Raw genomic sequence first — 27,497 nt, forward strand, 5'->3', positions numbered from 1 at the left:
TAAAACTTCAGACAGCCTGGAAAGCCAGACTGTAACTATAAAATAAGCCCACATTGATGCTAATTGAGCCTCGCTTTCTGGCAGAGGCTGTTGGAAGGCTGATCCTGACCCACATCCTCTCCCCTCATTTACGTCTGGTATCAGTCACTGCCATTGTTCATTGTGATCCCGACTGCGCAACAAGGCCAGCTATGACCCATCTGATTTATCTCTGTCACAGCTTGAGCTCTGTTCACCAGCAATGATGGAAGGCAACAGTGTCTGAGGGATGCAGGCCCGGCAACACTGAGCACATGGCCTGGCTTTGCCTTGGTAGGAAGAAAAGGCAGAGGGAAGCACACGTGTATCAGTTCACGTGGCAAAGACAAATAGTACAAAACAATGGGGATCACTAACCCATTCATTACATGTTAGCTCTGTGATCAGCAAGTAAGCACTAACTATTTAATTAGTCAACTAATTAGTGACAGGCAACATGGAAGGCTTCAGATGTTCCCAGACAAATGCAAAGATAAAAAGCCTAATTAACCAGCAAGCATTATGCTAACTACTGCCAAACAGGCCAGATGTGCAGGATACTGTGCACCCCGGTGCTGCCAGATATGGCAGCGGTAGCTGCTCTGTTGGGAACCCTGTTCAGACCCTGCCCTTTCAGAGCTGATCCTGGGTACCCTGAACTCATCCTGCAGAGAAAAACTCAGATTTACTGTGCTGGACTCTGATTCTACCCTAAGCATAAAGTTCAGGGCTTTGACAAAAGTTACTTTAATCCATCTGGTTTTTAAACACGGTAGTTATTTTAATGCACCCGTATGGAGAGGGAAATGAGTTTCACAACAACTTCATATGAAATATTGTGATCTGAGCCACCATTCATTTATGGCTATTTTATGTAGCATGCTATGTATATTCCAGCATCTGCAGAGAGTAAGTCATTGTTTACACCAGGGGTTGGATTAAGGAGGTTTTCAAAATCATGGATTAAGAAGGGTTTTCCCTATAATCAGAACACAATAGCGCTTTCCACAGCTATATGCAAAGAGGTGGATAAAAGCCAATTGGTTCCCTGCACTGGAACCAGTGACAAGATACTGCTGGGAGCAAGCTCTGCATTCCTGCAGCCCAACTTCCACCCTGGCAGCTGGGGCACATGGGTTCACAGGCTGCTCCAGGAACCAGCCCCTGGAACAACCTGGAAACGCTGGGGTTTGCAATCCTGTGTTCTTCTGGCCTAATGCTGCTGCCATGCCCATCACTCAAACTAGCAAAGGAAAAAAAAACCAAACAAGGAAACCTCCCACTGTCACACCTGTACCTCCCAAACACTGGCTGGTCAGCACGAGAGAGGCCAGGCTCTGCTCTCCCTGCTGACTCCACCAGTCACCTGGCTCTCCAATAAAATCCATGTGCACTGCCAAGAAAAGCAGCAGTACAGCTAAAAACATGTCTGCATATGACTACAATCCAAGAAAAAAAATTAAAAAATCAGGAAATACTTATTTGAATGGTGAAACCTGAAAAGTGGTATCACCTGCAATGCCCCAGCACTGGATGGAGAACACGGAAGCGATTCCCCAGGGCTCAGAGCACCCCAGGATTAGGAGGAAGCTCCCTGCACTCACAAGCTACTCCACACACCTGTTTGCAGCATTTCTGCAGGGCCCTGTGAAGTGAAGGACTCCAGTGGGTGCCCCAGTGTTCTGTCCTCTGGGACTGCTTCCCAAGGCTCCAGCAGCAGGAACCAGCACAGAGCCAGAGAGCAGGGCAGAGGTTTGGGAGGTCCAGCTGCCAGCACACATTGCCCTGAGCAGCACAGAGGATTCCAAAGCTCATCTGGGGTCCAGGTGGGTGTGCACAGTGCCACAGCTGCTCCATGGCACTGCCCCAGGAGTGCTGTGCCCTGGGATGTGCTGCCCACAGCACAGTAGGAGCAGGAGCCATCCCAACACAGGGGAGCAGAGCTCACTCTTAGGGTTATTTCTCTGCTTAATAAAAAAACATATTTCCTCAGTCTCAAAGAAGTTGAAAACATTTGCAAGATCAAGTTCTAATAACTGCCATGTCGGTAAGTGAATTACATTTGTGTGTTTCCATGGTGACTGATAATGTAAAATAATTAAGTATGAAGAATAACAACGAGAAAATAACTTCCTCTTTTTAAGGATTAGGGCTCACAAATTGATTCAATCCAGCTATTTTTAGTGCACGTAACCTTCGCAGGGAATATTAGAAAATTATGAGCAAATTAAACTAAACTGCTTTAAAAGGCCTTCACATTGATCAGAAGGCTATTTGCTGCTGATGTGAAAATTAAAAAAGAATCTTTCCTAAATTTATACCTCTATTAATATAAACTCAGTGCGCTCAGTCGCTCCTGGAGCAGCACCCCATGGCTCAGGCAGGAGCTCAGCTGTGCAGCACTGCAGACAAGCTCTCTGCTACACACAAGGGGGACGTGTCCTGCAGGAACTCTGCTAGAGTTGGGATCACACTAAACTCCTGCCTGGAAGGCCTTGGCTGAGACATTCTGAGGGCAACACCTGTAAAGACCTGTTCACTACAGACTCAGCTGCTGGCTGACACACCTGGAGCACAAACACACTTTGGTTTCCCTCACAGTGTTTGAAAGCACAGCAATAAACAGCACAGGGTGAGTAGTAAGAAAGAGGTTAAAAGCTCTGAAGTGCATCTTTAACTGAATTCAGGGTGGAACTGAAAGCCTAAAAGGTGCTAATAACAGGAGGATGAGAGGAAGTGATTTACCCCAAGATAGGATGCTTTACAGGAAAAGTCAGGAACATAATAAAGAGCAAGGAGCAGGAATTTTTTCTGCACTGCTCCATCAGTACAACATCTATAAAGCACTTCAACTTATTCTTCTCTTGACATACTGATTTCATTTTCGTTTGTGATGTTATCAGTGGTTGTTGTAGAAATACAAATTCCTGGCTTAACTGAAAAAAAGGCAGAATTTTTCATTCTCTGCCCCCCCATTAAAGCACCAGACTCCCCCAGCTCCTGTAGCATTTTGTCATAAAAATCATGTTCAGGATTTGAATTTCATATCCATTTCTGCAAGTGTTTCAAGACATCTCTAGTATGTGTGAATAAACTGCAGAAAACACTGACTGCATCAAAGAAACTGCATTTCCACAGTCTGACTTCCCAATAAGCCCCCGAAACTGCTGTGGAGGAGGTACTGGCACAGGAGCTGCAACAGTGAAACATCAGAGAGGGCACCCTGTCCTCACTTTGCGAAGGCTGTGAAACAGCAGACCTCACCCACCAGCTTTCCCTGCCTTAGACAGGGAAAAGTATAAAAACAGCTGCATACTCCCCTTCCCCACAAGTTTATACAGTTATTTACTCCAATTTGGATAATTCCAGATAACCACAGCAATTCTATTTGCAGTTTTACTGCTGAAAAAACGCTTTAGTGAATGCTGCCAGCACATGCTCCAGGTGGGGTCACTGACAGAGTGGTGTCCTCTGCCAGACCTTTCCCACACCCACACCCAGGTCTGCAGCAAACCGGCAGAAGTGCCAGAAATTACAACTGTGATTCCTGAGCAATCCCAAACATCACAAACCTCATCAGAATCAAAGGAATCAAAAGGTGTCATGAGAATCAAAACATCACAGCGAGACAACTCAACAAGCTCACGTGGCACATTTCTGCACAGCTCTGAAAACATGGCATCATCACAAGGGAAGGGAAGGAGGGACCCAAGCAGCAGTTTGGGATCCCACCGGGCACAACTGGCTTTAAAGGTCAACACTGCTTTGGAGCACACATGAAGGGCTACTGACTTCCACCCCTAACAATCTGGTGTAAGAACAACATCCAAGGAGACTTTAAGTGCTTCCAATTCTCACTGTCAGTGTGCCTCCACCCTGAGGATCTCCGGCTGACCCGGAGTAGCTTGGCAGCCTGGGAGCCCCAGAGGAAGCCAGGGTGCCAGCACACACCTCTGCAGCTACGGGTGCTCAGACCTGTAACTTGTCTCAGCAAATGCTCTGAGACAGACTCAAGGCACACTTCACATGGAAGAAACAAGCCCCTTCATATAGAAGGGACACAAGTTCCTTCATACAAAAAGGAACACATTCTTCTCAGTAAAGGAAACAAAATTAAAAACTTACCAAAAAACCAGTGTTTCCAAAAAAGAGATTCCAACATCGGATGCACCAACCACCACAATTCTAGTGTTGATAGACACTTTAGATTCCAGCACCAGCTTTCGATTTGTGAGGTTCAAAGAAAAACTCAACTGTAAAAACATATGGAACATGACACAGAAATGCATTAAAAAAGCAGCCAAAGCCTGCTAAGAAGCATTAAACTCACAGTGATGTGTTACCTTGCATTCACACCAAACTTTTTATGGCTCACTGACATGACTAATAGCATGATTTTTCTGTGCACAGCACCAGATAAGCTATACAGAAATGCTGAAATACATGCATGTTTAATAGGTCACAGAAAATTAGCAGAGCTGAATGATCTGGTTTCTCCTGAGCAAGATACTCTGGAGCCCTCATAGGAGAGGACAAAACACCACCTATGCTATCACTCACTGCATTTAGCAAACACCTGGAGAACATGCATTTCTATACTGCTAAGGCCATTTTTATGTCTTCTAGAGCAGTTTTCACTCATGCTGGTTTATTTATGGAAATGGTTTCACTCAGATGAACTAGAAACTTATATTTTGAGTGTCTGTGTGTGTTGAATTGAAAACTCCCAAAATTATCCTTCTCTCTTCTTGAAATACAGAGCAGCCACCCAGAAAGCCAGGCTGTCACATGCACAAGCAAGTACCTCAATGCCACCGGGATCAATACTCCAGTCACAAAATCTTACTATAGCATTTGTAATTACTAATCTCAGTTTCCATACTACTTAAGGCACACCCTGGCTATACAGGCAATAGACTCCATGTGGTTTTTTTTCCCTCCATGTGTCTCTAAGTCTCTCTACCTAACAGAGATTCTCAAAATCAATATGCAAGAAAGAGCCAAGAGGTAACATTGCATTTGACAATTTTTTTTCTGCCCTGAACTATATTAAGCTTTTGAATTTCTGATGGAAGGCAGGGAAATACTTCCCATCTCACAGTACAACACACTGCATTTTTCTGATTGCTTTGGGTTGCCTACATTCCCATTTCATAGAATGCATAAGTGCAGAGTCATAAATGCACTGGGAAGGCAAATGCAAAATGGAGCCACTTCTGATGTTTGTCAGACACTTCTCCTATAAATTACTGCTGTGGCACTTAGGCAGGAAGCAATCCAAGGCTTCTAACAGGTTTTCCTCTACTACAAATAGGAGGCAGAGGGTTAATGATATTAAGCCCTCTGAATTCCTCCTATGAAATTACAGTAGAAATATATTCTCTATATATTAGTTGACAGTAATTCAATAGATGGAGAGTGTTTTATTTTAAAGCTATGGTAATTACATGTGCCTTCTCAAGAAGTACGTGGCACACTGAGATCCCCAGGAGATCTTTTATGCCATGTCTCTGCACTGGTGGAGCCCCACAGCTGAGGTTTCAGCACAGAAGGAGGAAAACTGTCTGGAGAATGACTAGTGTTGTCCTTAAGGAAAGATTATGGACCAATGCCTTGCCAACTGGCATCACTGCATAGCAAGCCATTTAGAATGTGGCAAAACTAAATGTTGCCTTTGGTCAGGCAACATTATTTTTTACTGCCAGATAAATGTTCTTCAAGTTGCAGTTCACCATAGTGCAACGAGGACATCCAGTGGTGAGCCACATTCATCTCAGGGACTGTACTGCCCTAGGAAAATTCCAGAAGATATCTTAAAAAGTATACCAGCCCATGGTGGCTGCTTAGCAGAGGTCAGCTGTGTGCCAGCCAGCACACACTGCAGTGAAGAATGCCTGGGCTTGCCAGGGAGAAGCACAGAACCACCCTCGTGCTCTTATCTGAGTTACACGGGACAGCAGCAAGTGCACAGAGAAGCCAAACAGTTCCATCCACAGCCAGTGCTTTTGTACATGGTTAAACACTCCCTACAGCAGGATCTGCCACTAAAAGGATTTGGGTCACAAGTTAGAATATACCTATAATAGTTCCACATTTCAGAAAATGAAAAAGCCTTTCATAGTCCACTGAAAATTGCTGGGAGAAGCTTTAGGAAATAAGAACTCGTGCCAAGTATTACAGGCATCCCCCACTGCTTAAAATAAAGCCATGTTCTTTGTAACAAACTAAATGGTCATGCCCCAACTACATGTGATGTAGCCCTGCCAATGCTGACACGTGGAGCCCTCCTGGTCCCACAAACAGGTGTGGAAGACACGGTGCTTCAGGCTCTACTCCTGCCATTCCCATTCCCTGGGTCAGCAGACAGGAACTCTGACAGGCTGGGCTCTGCTGCACACACAGGGTCGCAACTTCGTAGGAAAGCATGGTCTTCTGGGAGGAAAACAATTAGTGATGTTTCTGTTGAAATGTGACTTTTAATAAATTAATAAGTGGTAAAAAAACCACAATCAGAAACTACTTGTAACACACCTAATCACCAAAAGTAGGTAGGGATGCCAGCAGCTGACAGGACAAACCCAACAGGCCTCGTGGCAGTGCCAAGGTCAAACATCATCTACTGCTGCTCTGTGCTGGTGGCTCACGTTAATGTATTCCAGCAACCAAACACAGAGCAGGAATACAATTTCCCTGGGAAGAGTTGTATCTAATTTATGAAATGGTTTCTGTATCAATGACACAAAGGCAGCGTTTGAGCAGAATATAACCCGTGGTGCTCCCCACACAATGGCCCCAGCACCAACAGCTGTCATGCTCCAGAAATCACCTTTCCACAGCTAAGTACACTAAACGGCCCCAGGGAGCGAGGAATTAGGTGGATTGGTCCCATAATACCACCTATTTTAACAAAGTGTCAGGACAAATGGCTACATATGTTCCCCAGAGGGGTAATCAGACATCATAACTGATAGGTCAATAGCAAACCAACTTGTTTATTTTGTATCCAATCTATTAAATAAACCAGCAATCATTAACTAATGCACAGCAAAAAGCACTAATTGCCATTGGTAGAAGAGGCCTATGTAGCTCAGAAAAGAGAATTTTCTTTGGTTCTCAAAGAGATTATTTAGGGTGCCTGGCACCCCTGCCCCCCCCCCACTGCTGAGGCAGAGGGACAGTGGAGCTGGCAGTGGTGGCCCTTAGGCACCAAACCACAGGGATATTCCTGCACACAGCCAGCCAGTGCCATCACTCAGGGGCCTTCGAACCACCCCTCATTAAAACACTGCTGCACTTCCCAGAGCACTCCACTGACAACCACACCCTGCACTGCCTGACGGCTCTCACTGGTGGTCTCACAGCACAACATGTGCCAGAGCAGGGTCAACTTATGGCATCCCAAACTCACACATCCTTCTACTCCAAGTAACCAATGGAAAAAAGAGACAAAGTACTGCTCAGGTTTCAGCAGACTCGCTTGCATGCATTATTTCCTTTGCCCTTTCCAACCATGCACAGCTTCATGCCCAGCTCTCCTATCCAGTTTGTACATGCCCTGGGAACAGATTCAGGGTACATTTACTCAACAACATTGTGTGGTGGTACAAACTCACATCCAGAATATTTTGTAGCTCCTCTTTTAGTTCTGTTTTTAAAACATTGGACCCTGAGCTATTTGTAGGTTTTCTAAATATATTTATTATAATTTTTCTACAACAGGTCAGGGTTTATAGCAAATATTACCTTCATTCTAACAGAAAAAAATGGAAACTGAGCACCCAAAACTGTAAAAACAAGTTAGACAAAGGATTTCAGCTGTGACACAAGAGAGCAGTGCTGTGTTCTGAACTGGGCATTGATAAATGTACCCCAGTAACACATAACTGCTGTGTCAGAGAGCTGGCACACTGCTTGCTGGGACTCCTCATGCAAAGGCTCCATAACACTGCAGAGTCACAAAATCAGTCAGGCTGGAAAACACCCCTTATATCATCGAGTCCAACTGTTAAACTTAGACTTGACTTAATGACACCGTGAGGACTCGTGCCTTGCCCAGCCAAACACACAGAAGAGTTGGCTACAGGTTTAGTGTGCTGAAGTGGCCCAAATTCAGGACTGCTCAGGGTACTACATGGCAAACACAGGGCTGGCTCATCTGTTATGTACTCAGCATCTTCACAGATCCCTCACTACCACAGGGAGTAACAAGGAACCACTGGGAGGGGCCCTCCCTGCCCTATCCTGCAGGATTCTGTGTCTGCCGACAATGCTTTTGTTTTAATTCAGCATTTGTTACTGAGAAACCTGAGTGATAGTTACTGCTGTAGAGGATTGATGTGATTTGAACTGTTACTGTAAAAACCATCAGAAGGAGTGAAAACAATTAGCAAACCTGTTCCTAGAGCAGTGCTGAGCTCAGCAACAGTGACTGGCAAACAAGAAGGTGAGCAAACAGAGCTATTTTAATTTCAAGCTCCATTTGAACCACAAGTTAAAAAAAGAAAAATCAATGTTTACCAAGGAGATATGAACAACTCATTGGAAAATGCATGCTTTTTCAACCTGCATTAGGAATTGTTTTCTAAATACTAGCTACATTCCAAAAAGCCTCATTAGAAATGTCTGCAAACATGTTTTCAAAAGCTGTTTCCAAGCATTTACAGACTGCCACAAACACCAGAAACAGAAGGAAAAGAGAACAGAAAGAGCAACAGTGATGAAGAGTGTAGCCTTAATTATTTTGTCATCTTTGCCAAAGAATCCTTCTTTGGGAACTGTGGCATAGGCAGGTAACACCTCACCTTCACAGAATATTTTTCATCTACAGACCTCCAAGACCTTTATAAAATGAAGTCAATATTATTACACCAATCTCATACAAGTAAATGCTGATCTTCAGCTTCTAGAAGAACAGTATCTATACAGGCAATCCTATGTCCATCTCCATGAGTCCCTACAAAACCAGGGATTTCCCCTGTAACTCCAACTAGCAGCAAAGGAGAGCAGAGCACAGACACAGCTATTTCTTTTCCTTGCAGAACCACTGTTACCATGGTAGAGCATTCCCTTTGAGCACTGACATTTGGATCCTCAGCCCAGAGAGGGCTGGGCAGTTCCCACTCACAAAAATCCCACAATTGCTTGCTGCCCTGCTTCAAAGGCCAGAGAAATGAACTCTGAACGGTGCCACTGCCAGTGGGCTCAGTTCTTCCCCTTCTGTCCAGGTAAGAGAAGAACAGAGAGGGGACACTGAGCCTGCCTGCAGAGGCACCTACCCCGACACACACCCTGCTCACCAGCACCGGAGCTGCCAGGGAGAGGGCAGCAGCACCTCTGCCCACTCCACCTTCTGCACACACACTCATGGCAACACAGGCAGCAATTCTCAATATACTGGACTATTCACTGAAAAATTTAAGATATGTGTAAAATTAAAAGCTTAAAAAAATAAAATGTAAAAAAATCATAATATTTCATACTGAAAATAATGAACACCAGGTAAATAATGGTACAGGGATATGAAGGGAGGTTGATTTGTGGGTTACTACAGAGTCCTGTTTGCATGACAGCAGCTGTGGTTCTCCATTTTATAATAGCAAACATTACCTTTCTGTGAAAAAAATATCTGTGCCCTCCCTACAAGCTGGAATTATCAAAGTCAATCTAACAAAATGCTTTGAAAAAGCTTTAAACCAAGTCTGACCTGTTTTTAAGCAAAAATGCCTATTTCAGTTTGCAGCAAATATCATTAACACCTGTACAGCACTGACACCACGCTTTCAAAACAAAGATAGGTCATCTTACTTTTAATTTCACACATGCACATAAGTGGTAAACATTCCTGTTAATGATGCCATCTGGTGCCTCCCATAGCAGTGTGATACTCTGCCTTCCAAACAAGATGTAATGGCAGCACCACACAAACCCCACTGACATTTACAGTAAGGAAATTTGTTATCAGCCTCAGTTCAGAACGCCTGTTTGTGTGCCTACTGGTGCTATAAAATCATCACCTTCACCAGCCAAGGGGAAGAACAATAAATAATGGATTTTTATCCATGTATGTACCACAAAAGCATTAAAAATTCATTACTCAGGCACAAGAGCATCTTAAGCAACAGTTACTGCTTTAAAAATTAATATTCCTCTCCTGGTTAAGTGAAAACTATCCCCACCCAGCCTTTGTTTGTGATCCCAATACATCCACACACAAATTGTAACGTGTAGGAACTCTGCTGTTTTAACTTTGATACATGAGCCTCGATATTTAAAACACAGGGAATTCTCTTGTTCATCATCCCAGGCTCTCTGCTGTATTTATTCTTTTTCAACAATAGGCCTCTACTAAGATAACAAAGAAACCAAACCCTCAAAAACCTTTTATATTTTAGGCACGTTCAGTACATTCCAGTGCCTCAAACTGCATATACACAGAACTGAACCTGCCAAAATAAACCCCCTTATTGCGACAGCTGTTCTCCCAGGCCAGGACACGCTTTGCTTTAGAGCAGACAGGGAGAGGGTCAGACTGCACTGACTGCTCTCCCTGAGCCCTCTGAGCTATGCTGGGCACTGCTGTTCCAGAGGGCAGCTGGGGAGAAGGCACCTCCAGCAGCAAGGCTGGCAGTTGCTGTGGCCATGGGGGCAGAGCAGGGTGGGGAATGGACAGTGCCCAGGGTGGGCACTCTGGGTGGGCAGATGCACACCCCAAAGCAGATGCTCTGGAGCTGCATGGTGCTCATGTCTGTCCCTGACTACCTTCCTGACACGCCTCTTCAGACACATAAGGAGACAGACCCTTGTTCCACTCTCAACAAGAGCTTTGCTTGTTCAGAACAGACTGTTCTGTGGTGCACAGCCACCCCCCACACTTTAAAATCCCCATACTTCAACTCCCTGTTTTTATTACCTCTGAATTGCAAGTGAGCTATAATTTTCAAGGTGCATATTCTGGACTAGCTGGGATTTGACAGTGAGGTGGTGTTAACTGTCAGTCCATCAGTTCTGAGTCCTTTCTACTCCTCTGCCTGCACAGGTCAGGGTAGTGGCTTGTGCTCAATCTGGACTGGTGATGCTCCATTATTTCAGAAAGCAGCATTAGGGCAGCTGCAGTCAGGTACGTCCCAACTACAGAGAGACCAACAAGCAAAGAGTTCAGGCAACTGCTAAGAAGCTGGCCTAGACACCAGAAAGTAGAAGCCACAGAGATTGAAGCACCCCAAGTGTTTGTTGGGGGAGACACCAGTTTTCTATAAAATGGATCTATATGAGCATTTGTATTTTCCTTTTAAAACAAGCTGCCCCAAAAGGCAAAAATTTTGTCAAGCCTGAGAATGTTTTAGATTTTCTTCCCTGTTTTACCTGATAGTTAATTTCTATTTTTAGAAAACATGGTAAACATATTCTGTTTTATTAAAGTCCTGCAACTTTATAACAGACATAAAAAGCTCCCAGGATAGAGAATGAGTCAGGATGATTCTTACACTCATAACTCATTTGAGCACGTACACGTGAACATACACTACAATGGAACAAGTTCTAAAGTGAATCTAAAAGCAACGACACACTGCTCAAAAACATCCTATAAGCATTTTCTCTCATTTTATTGTTTTAATTAATATTTTAAATTCTCTCAGGCCATCTATTCATAGCACTTGGCATAAGCATGAGCATGGAATCACACAAACACACAAATACCTGCACACTGCACTGAAAACTGTTGGGTTCACAGTGCCCTGTATTCCAGTTCCTTCTTGAACCTCACACTAACATCTACCATTGCTTCTGAGGTTAAGCTTCAATTTTTCCCAGACAAACAGGAGAACTCCCTGCTGTGCAGATACTCTCCCTAAGAGATGAACATCTACCCTGTCCCCCAGCAATACCCAAATCCTGAACAAGTTTCAGGGGACAGGCTCAGAGCGCTCCAAGCTGGGCTGAGCACTCAACTCCAGCTCTTTGCCTGACCCTCCTGCATTCACCACTTCTTCTTCTGATATGAACATTTCCTGTAGTGCCCCTGGAATACCACTCGAAATGTATGAAATTAACTGAGAAAGGGTTGGTATTTTTCATTGGGTTTGGGAGGGTTTTTTTCCAAAACAAATTTATACTACACTTCATGGGCTTCTGCAACTGTTCCATCTTTTTATGAGCTAGAGCAGAACAACCAATTCTAAACTGCACAATAAAACCCAACAGCCTGAATGCAGCCATGAAATAAAAATATAATAGACCCAATAGCATGAATAATAATGAAAGGGCAAAAACAAGGAAATAATTCAACAGATGTGTGACATTTTTGTTCTTCATTGCGGATCAGTTATTCTTGTTAATTATATCACCTATTCTTCCCTTAACATTGATAATTACATGAAGCAGATGGAGAACAGAATGCTCCCAGATGGTGAGAAAGCAAACAAGTTTACAAATTGTTTATTTATGAAGAAATCATTAAAAATTATTTAATTATCTATAGTTTTCTACTCCATCAATAATGACATGCACTGTAAAGGCCAGCAGCACTTTATAAGGTATTCACGATTCTGTTGTAACCAACTGGTTTTTAATGTAACATGACTGAAATGACTGACAGATGTGCAAACCACAATAATAATCTAATCTGTTTTAACACTGGGGGAATTAAGAGCTTGAATCTTTGGATCTTCTGCCAATTGGCGCTTCAGCACTGGTTGCTGATTCCGAACACAAAAATCAGAGATTTCCTTTTGCTTTGGAACAGCTGTATGAAGTGTTTGATCTAATGAGCAGGCAGGAGCTGTGTCAGGTCTGTGCCCTGAACCCCAGAATGTGGCAAATGAAATTCTGAGCTAAGACGTGGCACCTCTGCTACACCTGCTGCTCAGCAGGTATCCCCAAGTCCAGGCACTTCCAGGACCGGATGCGAATTCCATGGGCAGCATCTGTGCTATTCCAGAGGAGTGCAGTGGGAGACAGCAAGTGTAATGCCCAGGGCTCCCTCTGCACACTCACGGAGATCCTGAGCCACCAGTGGCCCACAGAGACCCACACACAGACCAGGAGCTGTGCTCGGACACCACATGGCTGAGCTGCTCAGCCACAAGCTGTTACTGGGGAAAAACACACTTTGCAGCTAGAACAGGAGAGCAAGAGCTCAAAAACGGCTGGAACAAGAGGAAGGCAGCTGAAAAAGCAGTAGATGAGAGGCAGATGTTGATGGCTCAATATCAAGGGGCATCTTGTGGGTATCAAAGCAAGAATATCACTACAATTATCTCCATTACAAGCAACAGATACTCAAGCAATCAATTAGGGCAGGCAGTCAATGAAAATTTTACATTTCTGAACTGCTCTGTATTTACAATCTTTATCTTGTAGTTCACATGACAAAGGCTGCCACCATTGCAGAGCTCTCCGAAGCAGCAATTACAGCAATAACCTGTCCTCCAGCTCTCAGGAGCAAAACGGGCACTGCTTCACATCTGGAAGAGGTGCTTTCAAATAGGAGAGGGCAAAGCCCCCTCAGCTCAAACCAGCTTGATGAGCTGGCATCAGTGTGTGATAAAGAAATGAGGAACAGTCTCCACCGCCAGGAATCTCTGTGTGCCCAGATCTCAACATCCTGAAAGATCCTGCCCCGATCTTGTTTAAAACCACCAAAACAAAGATGATAGGAGAAAGTGTATCCTTACTGCTATGCAGGTGCTGGCTTCAGACATCTTCCCACCAATTCCTACTCCAGACTCTTTGCCTTCCACCTTTCTTCCTCTCTTCTCTAAGTTTCCCTTAAAGTATTGCTTTCCCATGTCCCTTTTCCCTCACTTGCTAGCCTGTTAGCATGTTCTACAACCAAAATACATTTGACCTAGTCTCACAGTACTTTTTAAGGTGACAATTCCCAGCCTTTCCAATCTGCAGAGCTATCACATTTATTTCCTCAGTGGGACACGTTGCTCTTTGTCACACAGATTGCACCTTGCTGTTTACAGAGGGCCTTTTGAATCATTACAAAAAGGCAGAAAGATAGTAACTTCATGCCTATTGAAATCTGATTATATTAATTTACAAAATACACCTCGGTTCATTTGTAACTTCACTGCAGGATTTGGTAGGGCAGTGCAAGGTTATTGATGGGGATCACTCTTCCTTGACAAGGCTCTGAGCAGAGAGAGGGCAGGTGCCTTATGCCTGGCTGCTCCCTGAGCTACAGACCAGCTCCTTCCTGCTGCGAGTACCCCCTGGGCTGGGGCAGGCTATTCCTTATGCCACAAAGCTTCCCAACACACAGTGGCCAAAGGTCACTTCAGTCACTCGACACAAGAGTCAATTTAACTTCATGTGGTTTCAGATTCTCGGTATTTCAGAAAAGTCAGCAGCAGCAGCAGATGAGCTTTATCCTCAAGTTACCACCCAGCACTCAGCCCCAGATGTCCATTCTGATAGAGCACAGTCTGTCAGAAATCCATAATTCATGCTGGGCCAGATGCATGGATACTTACACAGTGACAGCCTTTAGGTAGGGATTTTTGTCAGAAAAGGTTTTAATGAAAATCTCACATTATTAAATAGAAATTCAACTTCTGAGATTTTAAACAATTATGTCACTACCTACAACTCGCAGAAAACCTCAGGAAGAACCTGGGAACAGAGAAACCAACATATTTGCAAATCTTTCAGACACAGGAAGTCTGAGATTTTCCAGCTTCAATGAAAATGCTAAGATGAGCTCTTTTAGTAAGAGAGCAACAGCTCACTTTAAAGATAAAATAAAAAGTAGTTTAAAGAAAAGCATCAGACAGTTCATTCTGCAGAGAAGAGAAAGGCAGGGATGTGCATGTGGAGGGAAGACTGTTCAAAGCCAAACTCAACAGCCTCAGCCATCTTTTGGATTTTACTTTGCCAACTGCTGCCTAATTAAGTTTTGGGTGCCAAAACCTACTGACTAACTGAGAAAAGGACAGCACTAAAAATATTATATGGGAACCCATCTCAGCCAACTGGAAGTTAGTACAGACATAAAGCTCCCTAATTATGTTTCTCCATGAAATTACAGCTACCTACAGAGAGTATCTATCACTAATGGTGTTTTCCCTAACATTTTAGCTTCACTGGTTATTCTTTTGAGGAATCATCTACACAGCAAATTTTAGTTACTTAAAAATGTAAGAGAATCAGGTCTAAGTGATTTAACAGATGAAACTTTAAGAGACTTTTCATTTAGAACCTCCAGACTGCAACAGTTCTACAGAAATAAGAATTTTTGGTAGCAAAATCATTTTCCTTTGCTGTTAAATCAACTTTGTGTTTTGAAGTGTTCTTTGAGGGTTGGTCTCGTGCATGGAAGAAACCTGACTTCAGCACTGAAAAACAGAAGTTGAGTTAAGCAATTTCTGCAGACAGAGTCAGAAGCACGACACTGTCTTTCTTCCATTTGCTGAGCACAACCCCAAAATAAACTCAGCAGGAAGAAGGGCTGAACAGCAAGGCAGAGCATCTCCCACGTGCTGGGAGTTTGACTGTACCCTCGTGACAAGGTGCTGCTCCAGTGCAAGCCCAGAGTGCAGCAGAGTCCTGCCCAGTGGCCGCAGAGTGCCGGGTGTGCCAGCCCAGCCCAGCGGCAGAGCGGGGACTGGGAGGACTGGGAGGGTCCGGACACCCCGGCCGTGTAATTAAGGAGCAGCCCATCAGCACTCGGCCGGTAATGCCATCCCATCTGCCAAACCCTGCACGAGCTGGCACCGTGCCCCCTGCCTGCTGCTGCTTCTGTCACCCACCTGATCCTTGGAGAGCTGCTCCGACGGAGCGTTCATGCCAAGCTCTTGCAGAGGATAGACAATCTGTCGTCTGGGCCGCACGGGAGCCATGTAATGAAGGGCAGATGTCAGGGAATGGGCACAGGGGCTCTGGAGCTGAAAGACAGCGATCCATATTTCAGCAGAGAGGATGTCAGAACAGGGCAGCACAGATGTCTGCGGCATGGCTCTGCAAGCACACAATTCTTAGCTCTGTTGGCTAAATCTGAGACAAAAATCAGCAAATAAACAAACATACTCAGAGCAGAGGAATGAATTGCAGATAATTCCTGACACTAATGAAGATAATTATGAGAGTAATTACATTACTATCTCTGTGGGAATGACAGATAAACAAGTGGTTTGGTTTATGGGATTTTTCAGCACAAGTATTTTCCCCAGGAGGATATTTTTCTCCATAGTGATCATGAATCAGCTTGATTTGACCTCATTAAGCCATGTTATCTGCTCACTACTAACCTTTGCCTGCTTGGCAAAGAACAGTGATGAATTTATATAGAAATTCTGTACTGACTGAAACGTCTAGTTCATCCAAGTGATAAATGTTAATAAACCAGCAGAAATTTGCAGTGAACAAAACCCTAATGCTCATGTGAGCAGCCTGGATCATTAGAAATAGCTGTATCTGTCTATTACAGCATGACTAGCTCTGGCATAATTTACAACATGAAAGGCAAAAGGAAATAAGAGAATTACAAGAAATACAGAATGAACATTAATGCAAACTAAGTTACACTCAAGTGCCATTCAATCCACAAATATTAAAAAAACCTTGATGTTACTATGTTGAAAACTGAGTAAAACATCCCATTTACCACTTATTAGAGCAATGACAAGCTAAAGTAATTTAGAGGAGCTCTAGCCAGGAAATAGGCCAAACTGCAATCATTAGTAAGGCTTAACTTTTTTCATCCACCCACTGCCATTGAACTGTATTTCTGTAAGTGCCTCTTCAGAACCTCAGAACCTAATGCTACATGGGGACATAGGTTCCACAGGGGACACAACTTAACACAACTCCAGAGGTGCACAGGAAAACACATCCTTCTGCAAATGTACCCAGGTCTAACCTGGCAAAATTCCTACAGGAGAACCGGTGGTGATTTCAAAAGCACCCAAGTCCCCAAGGACAGAATCCATCTCAGTTACCATCTAAAGGCCAGGTGCTCAGAGCAGCCAGCCATGCAGAGCCCCCGAGCTGCAGGGGCAGTTCTGTCTGTCCTGAGACAGGCAGGGATGACCGGGGGATGAACTGCCCTCGGGACACACCCTGTGTTTCCAGCAGTGCTGGCAGGAGCCCGGCTGACCAGCCTGGGCCAGATGGGAACTCTAGATGGCTACACAGGCTTGTAAGTTTTACCTTGTGTTCCCTTCTTTGAGACCAATGACACAGCATATGTGAGTATTTCTGAAAGAATCTTTGGGTTTGCTTCCAATATTCCATTCTCCTCAGAAATGGATTTTCTCTGTTAGGAGAGATCCAGTTCTTATGATTCTCCTGTGACACTTGCAGAAACACAAGTCCCATTTTCAAAGCCAGTGAGGTGCCTGAGTCCCACTGACTTTTGGTCAAAGAGTCTAAAGCGCCTAATCGCTTTTGAAGAGTTTTTAAGCCACCAGTATGTGTTTAAGATTATCCTTTGCATTTACTCAGGGTACATTATCCTCATGCTAGGCAAAGAGCCAAAGCCAAGGACACTTCCAGTCTCTGTTCCCCCAGAAGCTTGCTCAAGACACTGGTGAGTCTGGACTCACATGTCACAGACCAGCCCCACTAGGTGACAGCTGTGCCCACAAGCGCAGATTATGTCAGGCAAGAAGAACAAAGCAGTTTGCTGCAGGTTGCCACAAAAACTCCTGTTTGCAGTCATTCACAGAAGCAAAGAAAAAAATAAAGTGATCAAAGGCAGCAATATTTAACACAAGAAACAAATTATTTTCTCCTTACCTTGCCTTCCACATACTGTGGATAAATGGGATAGTAAAGAGCAGATTTGTGTGCCAAGCGAAGAATCTCCTTTAGAAAGTGTCTTGTATAGCGATGAAATACAGGATTTAAGACAAAGTGGCAAAGATGTCCATGTTCTTCTTGCTGGTGGCAATTAAAATGAATAAAATCTTCAATGTTGTAACGTGATCGAACATACTCGATATCCTGGAAAGCGAAACAGTTGGGAATCAGCAGGGATCAGCAGCTACCTTGGCAGGATTTTAGCAAGGGCCGGTCCTTTCAATTAAGGAACATTTGAACACTGACATCAAATGCCTTTGTTCTCAATTAAATTTCATTGTATCAAAACCTATTCTTGCAGCTTGTCTGCCCTCATTTGCAAGGGATGCAGACCTGACCCCTTCCCACCAAGGTCTGACACAGATTTTGCTGAGTTCAAGAGAGAAGCCCAGACTGTTCTCTCACCAAATTCCAGCTGAAAAAGGGAACTCTAGAGGGAGCTGTGTAAGAAATACCCTCCAACAAGTCTTCCCTGTTGAACTGATAAGCTGATTTTTGCAAGTTTAGACACTCAATATATCCTCTTATCTCAATGCTCTCAATTAAACTAAGAGCTATTTTGGAAAATGACTGACTACTCTATTTTGAAAACTGAGCATTAGAGCTGCTGAACAATCTAAAGTCACCTTTTCAGTCCTAGCAGAATGCCACACAGGTAAGCCTTAGAGAATGTTTACTTTTCAATAATAATGTGCAACATGCTTTTTTGTACTCCATTAGAGCATATGCTGTCCTTTGTTTTATAGTGTGTGATTCACAATCATTCAATCTACTGTTGGAAAAAAAAGTTACAGAAGTAACTCTAGAAGAACTACTGCTTTTTACAGCACGTGTGGCTTATTGAGTTGGAAATTAGGGGAGAAATAAGTGATTAAACGTATTTAGAGGCAGAATGGCTTTGCACTAGAGCACCAAAAAAGTGCAGGAGGCAAACTTCCACAACACATCAGCAACTTCTTGCAAATAACAGGATGATTTCTATATCTGTGTGCCAGTCATGTGAGAGAAGGGGAGCAATACACTGTACATAGTCAGGACAGAGAGACAGGGAGATTCTAGAAACAGTATTTTTACAGACACTGTTAGGCACACATAGTGGGAAGCACAAAACTCAGCCTTTAGTGTGAGGGCCAAGTGACAGCGCTCATGGAACACAAACAGAATTTACCATTTCATCCCTAATGACAGAAACACCGACAATTTGATCCAAAACTTCTGCTACAAAAGCCTGTACTGGCATCCCATCCTGCAAGGCAAAAGCAACAGGTACATGTGTGATTTCAGCAGAAGCCTTTGGACGGTAGCAGTCACAGTTGAAACCACCCTCCTCCCAGTGCACCACCCCAGTTAAACCAGTGTGCTCCCAGCAAAGGGCACTGTTTGAGCAGTGTATATGGCTGGACTCTGGACACACAGACCTTTCCCACACTGAAGTTTCAGTTTGGACCTAACTGCTACAGGAGTGCTACGAACTCAGCCACTACAGTCTGGGTTCGGTCCTCATCTTAGGAAAGATTTGTACCCACGTTTGCAACAAATACTCACAGGATCCCTGCGAGCCTGAGTGAATATCTTGCAGTCATTCCATATCCTTTCACTCAAGCTAAGGGTTTCAACAAGTGTTTTGACACCAAGTAGGTCATTGGTTGTTGCCCTTCTTACATTAAATGACCTAAAAAGGAGAATTAAGGTTCACTATGACAAAGTAAAGACAATTGCCAGGCTTAAGACAACATGCCCTCCACAAGAACCTCCCACATCTTGCAGAGGTTGAAACTGCTTGCTAAATGACTGTTGTTCCAAATGCAGACATTAACCTATTGCATGGTAAGAGAAGATATCACAGAGCATCTGCTTGAGACAGCTCCAGAATCCTGCTTTATCTGCTACTAAACACTCAGTTTTCATGCACCTACAGCCCTATGTCACATGGCAAATGATGACCTATAACCACAGGTATCACCTGCCTTCATGTGAGTAAGAGTTGGCAGAAAAGGGAGGCAGAGAACCTTAAAGTCAATGTGGAATCTGTAACTACACACTGCTGCACATGGGGAAAGGAGAACAACAGAGAAAGGCAAGTAAAAGAAAAAAGGGAAGAGAAAGATAAAACAGTCAGCTGTCATCCTTGGAAATGGTACACAAGGCAGGAACATGAATTTCCCCAAGAACAAATTACTAACATTTGTGTTCGGCCCTGGTTCTCCAAACAGTAGCACAAGGATAAATTTCCATGACTGGAACGCCTCTGAGAAGCACAGAGTGCCAATTAGTAATCACAGAGCAGTGACACAGTATCAGAATGCCTATGCAATGTGTGCACGTTAGCCACAGACAGCAATGGCCTGGCACTTAGCTCCTTTATACACTGTGAGGAAACATCTTCCCACCCACTAATGAGCAGCGAAATTCCCTTCACAGTGGCAGTCCACAGCAGTTGAGAAACTCTCCCACTGCCTGTTAAAGGCAGTGACCCTTCCTGGTTACACAGAGCTTATGTAATAAACACTTGTAGAGTGCTGTTCAAGGGGCTGAACTACAGCTTCACTTCCAAAACTGAAGTTCTTTCACCAACAGTTAAAAACTTGAAATTCACGCAGTATAATTTTCATTCCCGTTCTCTCTGCCTCCAATTAAAAGCAGGTGTGCCATTCTTCAGCCTCAGTCCCACGCACATGGAGATGGATCCTCTGGAATGGGTTTAATGAACAGCACTGGTACTTCAAAAAACCCAAACCTACCAAGTATCTGGTGTGTTATGGGAAGTTTCACAGCTCAATCCATTGACCATTTCTGAGTGCTCAAAAACATACGCTTGATTACTAAATTGCAAACTAATCCTGAACTAAGCAAGCATCAGCTTAGCTTCCCCAGTTTCTAACGCATGCCCACCATTAACTGCAAGCCCAAACACGTGAGGAGGATGATGGGCAGCAGGACCAGCACCACAGCTCACCCTGCAGCCCCTGAGCAGGCCCCTCCCCAGCCCAGCCCACAAGCTTTGCTCCCCACCCATGCCCAGGGAAGGCAGTTGTGCCAATAAGGAACTACATATCTTTAAAGTGACAAAAACATGCAAAAAGGTGAAACCATTCTTTCTTTCTTTTTAAATAAACACTGCTCCACTGTGAGCACGAAACAGGAGGAAGGGCTACCCAAGATCTGTACTCATTTCTCTCCCAGCAATGAATTAACTCATTCTACATGCCCAAGTCCTTTGACTGCTCAGAGACCAGGGCACTATTATGCTTTTTAGTGAAAATTGAGGGAAAGTATCCATTAGGCATCTCAGCCTATACCTTGTCATCTGTTATTTTTTTCTCCTTCACTGTTAAGTAGCAGACTCACACTTCCATTTGCTCCACTCTTGCTTTTTGTGTACTTAACACTTTTTTTTATTCCTTTTACAATCTGTACTAATCAGGAGCTCATTTTGTGTCTGTGCCTCTTGTGACTTTGCCCTTTCAGGTCTTCATATTCCCATCTTCTTACCCCTGTTTTTCTTTTAATCCATTTTCTGGGACTTTCTTTTCACTCACATGCTTTTGAAAGCCATTGGTGCAAGTACAATATATTCATCTTTTACTTTCTCAGATTTCACTTATTTCCAAGAGAGTATGTGCTGCTGAACCCTGTGGGTTTTGTTCTCCAGAAACTTTCCAAAAGCATCATTCTGGGCTCTTCCAAAGCTCTTCTGATCCTGAACCTCAATGAACAGTTATTTTTCCTTACTATCCTGCACAGCCGCAGGGGGATTTGGAAAATGCTACTAATGATCCTATTTTGTTTTCATGGAAGGGTTGGTGTCATTTGGAATATGCACAGTTTAATCGGAATTGTGAGGGTTTTTGGAAAAACCTCCATAACCAGTTTAATTTTGATCAAAATCACAGGAGGACATATGACTCCCAACCCTACTGGTGTATTACTGAGCAGCTGTGCCTGAGACTACCAGGAATTACTCCAGTGGCTTTCTCTCCAGCCAGCTGGATTCTTACACAGGACCCAGAAGCCCAATTTCATCCCAGGGTAAAAAGCTTCTGCACGGGTCCAAGAGTAGCTGGCCAGGTCCTGCATGAGCTATTTGTGTACCACCGAAGATGATCAAGTATGCAATTAAACCAGGAGTATTTCTCTGAAACCACACAGTATTTAGCTACATTAAGGCACAAAGAAAGAGAAAGTCTCCAACTGTGCCACAATTTAAGCTTGGTGTTTGGGCCAGGATACCTGTGATATACAAACAAAGCTTTGGAAAACTCACTCCACATAACAGAAGTCACAGCAAGAAAGGTTTGCTGCCCCAGTTCACCAGTATCTCTGCCTACAGAAGCATTCAGAGAGTCACAGACACTGAAGGCATGAAATAAGCGATGCAACACTAAAAATAAGAGAGAAGTGTTATAAAACAGGTACTCAATGAGGTTACTGCTGTGTTCTGCATGTTCCAGAAACATGCACTGCAGTTCCCTTAAGAGCCATAGCATGTTTCCAAGAATTAAATCTATGCCAGGCTATCAGGTATCAATGCCACACAGCCTGACCCATATCCCAGAGGCCAAACACTGTGTTCCTCTACTGGCCTTGGCCCACAACACAGGAACTCCAAGGAGCTGCTGGTCTGCAACAGCATTCCTCTTACTGACCTGAGCACTGTACATACAAATTTTAAAGGAATCCTCTTGCTGAACTTTGGTTTTACTTAAAGGAAACTATATACAGTGCTGGCATCAGAAGACTGATTGTTTTCACACTTGTAATTCCCTCAGTTTTGTTTCATTAAAAAAGTCACGTCAGTTACTACTTCATTTCACTACAAACAAATATAATATGTTCATGTGCTATCTCATATAGTGCTGTGGACATGCAGCTGACTGGGCCTGGCATGCACCCCAGGACAGGCAGCAAAGACAGCTGCAGTACTGCTACTGCAGACTGAGGTATTTAGCTCTGCTCCCCATTGCTTCAGGCACAGTTCTGTGCCATTCAAGAAGCTTCCATTTTTACAAGATGTTCTGTCATACCTTGCAGAACCACCAGGTTGGGCTGGGATAGCAAAGGCACACCCCTGTGGTGTCAGGCTGCCTGGTGCAAGTCTATCCCCCAGCATTCAGAGCCCAGCAGTGCTGTCCCCAGGCACACACTCACGTGAGCAATCCCGCCCGGTGCAACACGTACAGCTCACGGCCCAGGCTGGACGTACAGAAAGGGACAGCTCGAGCAAAACTCTGCAGCAGGGGGAACTCCAGCACGTGATGTGGCACCAGGATGACACAGAAGTCTCTGTCCTGAAAAAGATTTGCAGGCAGTAAAGAAAGGCTCTTGGTGATCTGCGTAAGCTTTGCACAAACCCCCCTGACTAGAGCAGACGGACAACACTGACCATGGGGCTTACACTGCACACTCCCCCAGCACTGCTCTGCCTGGACAGCACAAAGGAACTGACGGCCTCACAGAAGTGGGTCTTTTAGCCCCTATAGTAAAGACTCATTAACTGATATTCTGATATTCCCTAGCAGTCCCCTTTTTCCATTTCCCCTCCTTCCCCCACTCTTTTCTTCCTCAGTAGAGTATTTCAGCTGCAAGGGACTTACAATGACCCTCTGGTCCAACTGCCTAGCAGGAACATTATCTCCCTGCCCACATCTATCTTTTCTCTTAAAAGATCCTTTTTTCTACCTTACTTTCCCTCTGCAGCACAACCTCAGGACAATGTGTCTGCCTGGGATCCCTTGGTGCACAAGTGCAGCACATGCCACAGTCCTGCACAGCCAGTGTGCAGGCACAGCTTGGTTTGCACTGCAGGCAGAGCAGACTAGGAACACCAGTCCGTATGGGCACAGCCACGGCCAGCCTGTCCCAAAGCTGTCACTGCTGGTGTCCATACAGACACTGCATTGGCAGTCCATGCAATTGTCCAGAGAGCTGTGCTGTAAAGGCTGCAGAGGTGCAAACCAATGCAGGAGTCTCCATCAAATGCTCTCTGAGGAAGAAAAGTATCCTCAGGAGATAAATCTGCCTGCCACAAATAACTGTCCATTACTGTTCAAGTGCTCCCTTCCACCAGTGTCTGAATTCACAGCAATGCTGTTCAGTCCACAGGCAAATACTATGGAGCTCCCTAATACTGCTTTTATAGGCTTTAACTCCACCTAATATAATTTTCCCTGACTTTATTTTTAATTTAGGTACAGTCTGGATCTATACATGTTTTTAAAGGAGTTTGAAGCATTTCTTTTCTAAACTGGCATCTCTGAGAGGTCCTACAGAACAAACTAGAAAAACTATTTACAAGGACATGGAGAGACAGAACAAGGGTGAATGGCTTCAAACAGACAAGAGTAGGTTTAAATCAGATATTAAGAAAAAATTCTCAGCTGTGAGGGTGTGGAGGCCCTGGCACAGGCTGCCCAGAGAAGCTGTGGCTGCCCCATCCCTGGAAGAGTCCAAGGCCACATTGGACAGGGCTTGGAGCAACCTGGGATAGCAGAAGGTGTCCCTGCCCATGGCAGGGGTGTGGAAAGAGATGGTCTTTAAAGTCCTTTGCAAACCAAACCGTTTTGGGATTCTGTGATAGACAAAGGACTTTGGTATGCAATCCATAGAGTCCAGAAGTAGCCAAGGAGAGGAGTAACTCAGCCCAGGGTAACCAGGCACAGCACACTCCCACAGGCACTGACTCCCAAACCCTCTGGCTGCCAACTGCACTGCTGTCCCACCACCCACGCACACAAGCCTTAGAACCTCGATTATACTCACTGGGAAAACCTCAAAAGCATAATGCAAAAAATCCAGTGACCTGCAACCAAGAGCAGACATTGGTCAATAAAGCACAGATCAGTCAGAGCCTATACATTGTGATATTTACCGCCCTGTAAGTGCAGGAACATTTATTCACAGCTAATCAGAGAGTCCTGAGTGATCATCAATAAGCAACTACTGACGTGCATGCTGCACAGCAATTTGTGACTTCTAGTACTTAAAGCACCACTATTAACGAGAATAACCACAAGGTCTGACATCATACCAAAACAAGAGGCTCTTCACTGAAAGGGGAAAAAAAAAAGCAAACACTGGCTCTCATCCTGTTGACTCCAAGCTTTTCAGAAGCCATTCCTGGACTGTCACAGCAGCACTGGTATATAGCAAACACCGAGGTTACAACAGTAGCTGTTCTATTCCATAATAGTCAGAGTAGCAAGAGCTCTGTGACTTTCCACTCAGGAAAACCTGTCAGATGTGCTTTAGCAGACTAACAGGAACATCAATACTTTGAATTGTTTTTGAACACTTCTTTCCACTTCTCACCTACTGACTTAGAGTAATCCCACTCTCTTCTCCATGGTAACAGCAAATTGTGACATTTCAGTTTAAAACTACATGAGAGTGAGAAACTAGCAAATCCTTCCTGTTTCTCCCATGTATAAGGATATCAAACAGCTCTAAGCCCAAAGTTAAGATGAAGCTTTATAAAACAGTTTTCCATTGTAAAAATCTATCTTTTGAAAAAGTTCACTATAGATACATTACCTAAAACCACTGGTAAATCCCTTCCCCAAGACCTCTAAGTTCCCTTTAATTACCTCAATAATCTAACTGAAAAGAGAAAATTTCTAATTACAATATATATGTTTGAATGAAAACTTAAAACAAAGCTGTAAGGACAGATCAGGATGGGGGTATTCTATATTCACCCATATAATACATCTTTAAAACTAGTTAATAGAATAGCTAAGCAGGGGAAAGGAAAAATGCCACTGCAATGTAGTTTTCTCTCTCTGGTACCCAGTACCTTCTTGGGAGCAAGGACCACAAGAATGGAGGTGTAAGACTTTTCAGGGGGCTTAGAAAGGTATTAAATATCTGCAGATAAACCAGCAGTTCAGTTCCTTCACATTTCACTGTCAGTGCACTAACAAACCACATAACAGCTCTGCATTTAGGAGATGGAAACACTCAGCAGCTTTGCTGGGTAACAATTCCCCAGGAGCAAACTTCCCTCAGGGCTAAGATGCAATCACACCTACACTTCAACTCAACTGCTATTTCTGGGCCCGTGCTCTGCAGGGCCAGCAGGAGCTCCCTTGGGACAAGATTCCAAGTTGCAGTCAGGATGACTTCCTGCCCTCCTTTACACATACTTGCTTTGCTAATGCTTCTTGTACAAACAGGTGGACCAAGCAAAGGCAAGCCAGGGAAGCATACAAGCAAAACATCTGAAAACAGATCTACAGATTCCTCAGCTGTGAGGAGAGGATCGTGCCTGACTTAATCTTAGGAGAAGTGCTCAGACAGGAATGTTATCTTCTCTAGATACCCATCTTGGAATCCACACTGTTCCAGAGATGTCTCCAGGGAAAAGAGACTGGGATCACAGCATTGAATGATAAATGCAGCGAGAAAGGTCTTGAACAGAAACAATGGTAGACACAAAGTACAGAGTGCCAGAAGGGAGCAAAAAAAAGGGACAGATCCTTATCCTAAGCAGGATACTATGGGCAGAGAACTTGAGAAGTCTACAGAGATTATGTCCTGACACAGGTCTCCATCACAGCTTTGAACTGCTATTTCAGTATAATGGAGCCATTCCAGAGCAAATACCTCACCTCAGTGTATTATATTAGAATATAGCTATTTTATTTTTCAATAATTATCCTGCTTGAATTTTATTTTACACTAGATTGTCCATAAATTAACTGTTCTGGAACAGCCTTTCTGCAGTGTAATTGTTCTATTGCACATTCATTGATCAGTGTTTTTTTAAGTACTGCATTTCTCTCTAAACTAGTTCCTAATCAACTCAAGCTATATTACACCAAGGCCATGTGTTTGCTTTGGTAACTTCAGATGTTTGCATTTGCAGCAGACTCAGAGTTCAATCCCCTTGGGTAGGTCCCCTCCTTAGTAAAAAAAGAGCTTAATAAATAGAATTAGTTTTCAAGGAATTCTCCTTTTTATTCTTAAACAAGTTTACTCCTAAACTTGCTTTAAGCCAGAGAAGTTCAGAAGTTGTCAGTCACCAATGACTACTACTATAAGCAGAAAGAAGTTTTTCAGACAGCACTAGAGATGCCCAACTCATCTTCTATGAAATCTTTACACCTGATACTCCTGATACCTGGTGTCTGCAGACATGACATGGATCTGAAAGCATGGAAGATCCTGGGTGTGCTCAACTCTTTTGTCTACTTTTTGTAAGTATGTTTTATCTGCCTTTATATGATCTCTAAAAAGAGCAGGGCTCGTTTATGATCAGAAAGGGACAAAGTTCCTGAAGAAGCTTCTGCTGATGTGATTGAATATAGGTTTGCTTTCCAAGTGTACAGAGAAATTTGGGAAATAAGTGTCTATACCCCATTTGCAGCCTTGTTCTAATCCACCAGGATCTAAGAGTCCAAGGTCAGCATCAATGACCTTAAAGGAAAAACCCTTTGTTCCCCACTGTAGCAGATCCTAGAATATGGAATCAATTCCTCTCAGTGATGGGAGACTGAGTGTTTAGAATGACTTGCAGAGCAAAAACCAGCTTTATTGTCCCATCCAGGGAGATGTCTAGTACTGTGACATTTGGCTCCTCTCCCAGCTAGTCAGCTTTGGATTAGTGTTTCTTCAGGGAGGGAGACGCCTTCTTCCATAACTTCAACAAACATTTTTTTCCAACAAAAAATGCATGC

The 27,497-nt window shown here is 43.9% G+C and overlaps 1 protein-coding gene across 1 annotated transcript in view; it reads right to left on the minus strand.

Moving 5' to 3' along the window:
- CFAP61 (cilia and flagella associated protein 61) overlaps positions 1-27,497 on the minus strand; it is a 106,128-nt gene that overhangs the window by 57,719 nt on the left and 20,912 nt on the right. Inside the window, exons 11-17 of the mRNA XM_039385790.1 lie at positions 24,583-24,622; positions 22,972-23,111; positions 19,369-19,495; positions 18,992-19,069; positions 17,761-17,967; positions 15,774-15,908; positions 4,144-4,271 (exon numbers count right to left, since the gene is read on the minus strand). Of these exons, the coding sequence (XP_039241724.1) occupies positions 4,144-4,271; positions 15,774-15,908; positions 17,761-17,967; positions 18,992-19,069; positions 19,369-19,495; positions 22,972-23,111; positions 24,583-24,622 (855 nt within the window). The remainder of the gene's footprint in view (positions 1-4,143; positions 4,272-15,773; positions 15,909-17,760; positions 17,968-18,991; positions 19,070-19,368; positions 19,496-22,971; positions 23,112-24,582; positions 24,623-27,497) is intronic.

The sequence above is a fragment of the Pipra filicauda genome, unplaced genomic scaffold, assembly GCF_003945595.2.
Source record: "Pipra filicauda isolate LSUMZ 115617 unplaced genomic scaffold, ASM394559v2 scaffold435_size564288_pilon, whole genome shotgun sequence".
Taxonomy (NCBI): domain Eukaryota; kingdom Metazoa; phylum Chordata; class Aves; order Passeriformes; family Pipridae; genus Pipra; species Pipra filicauda.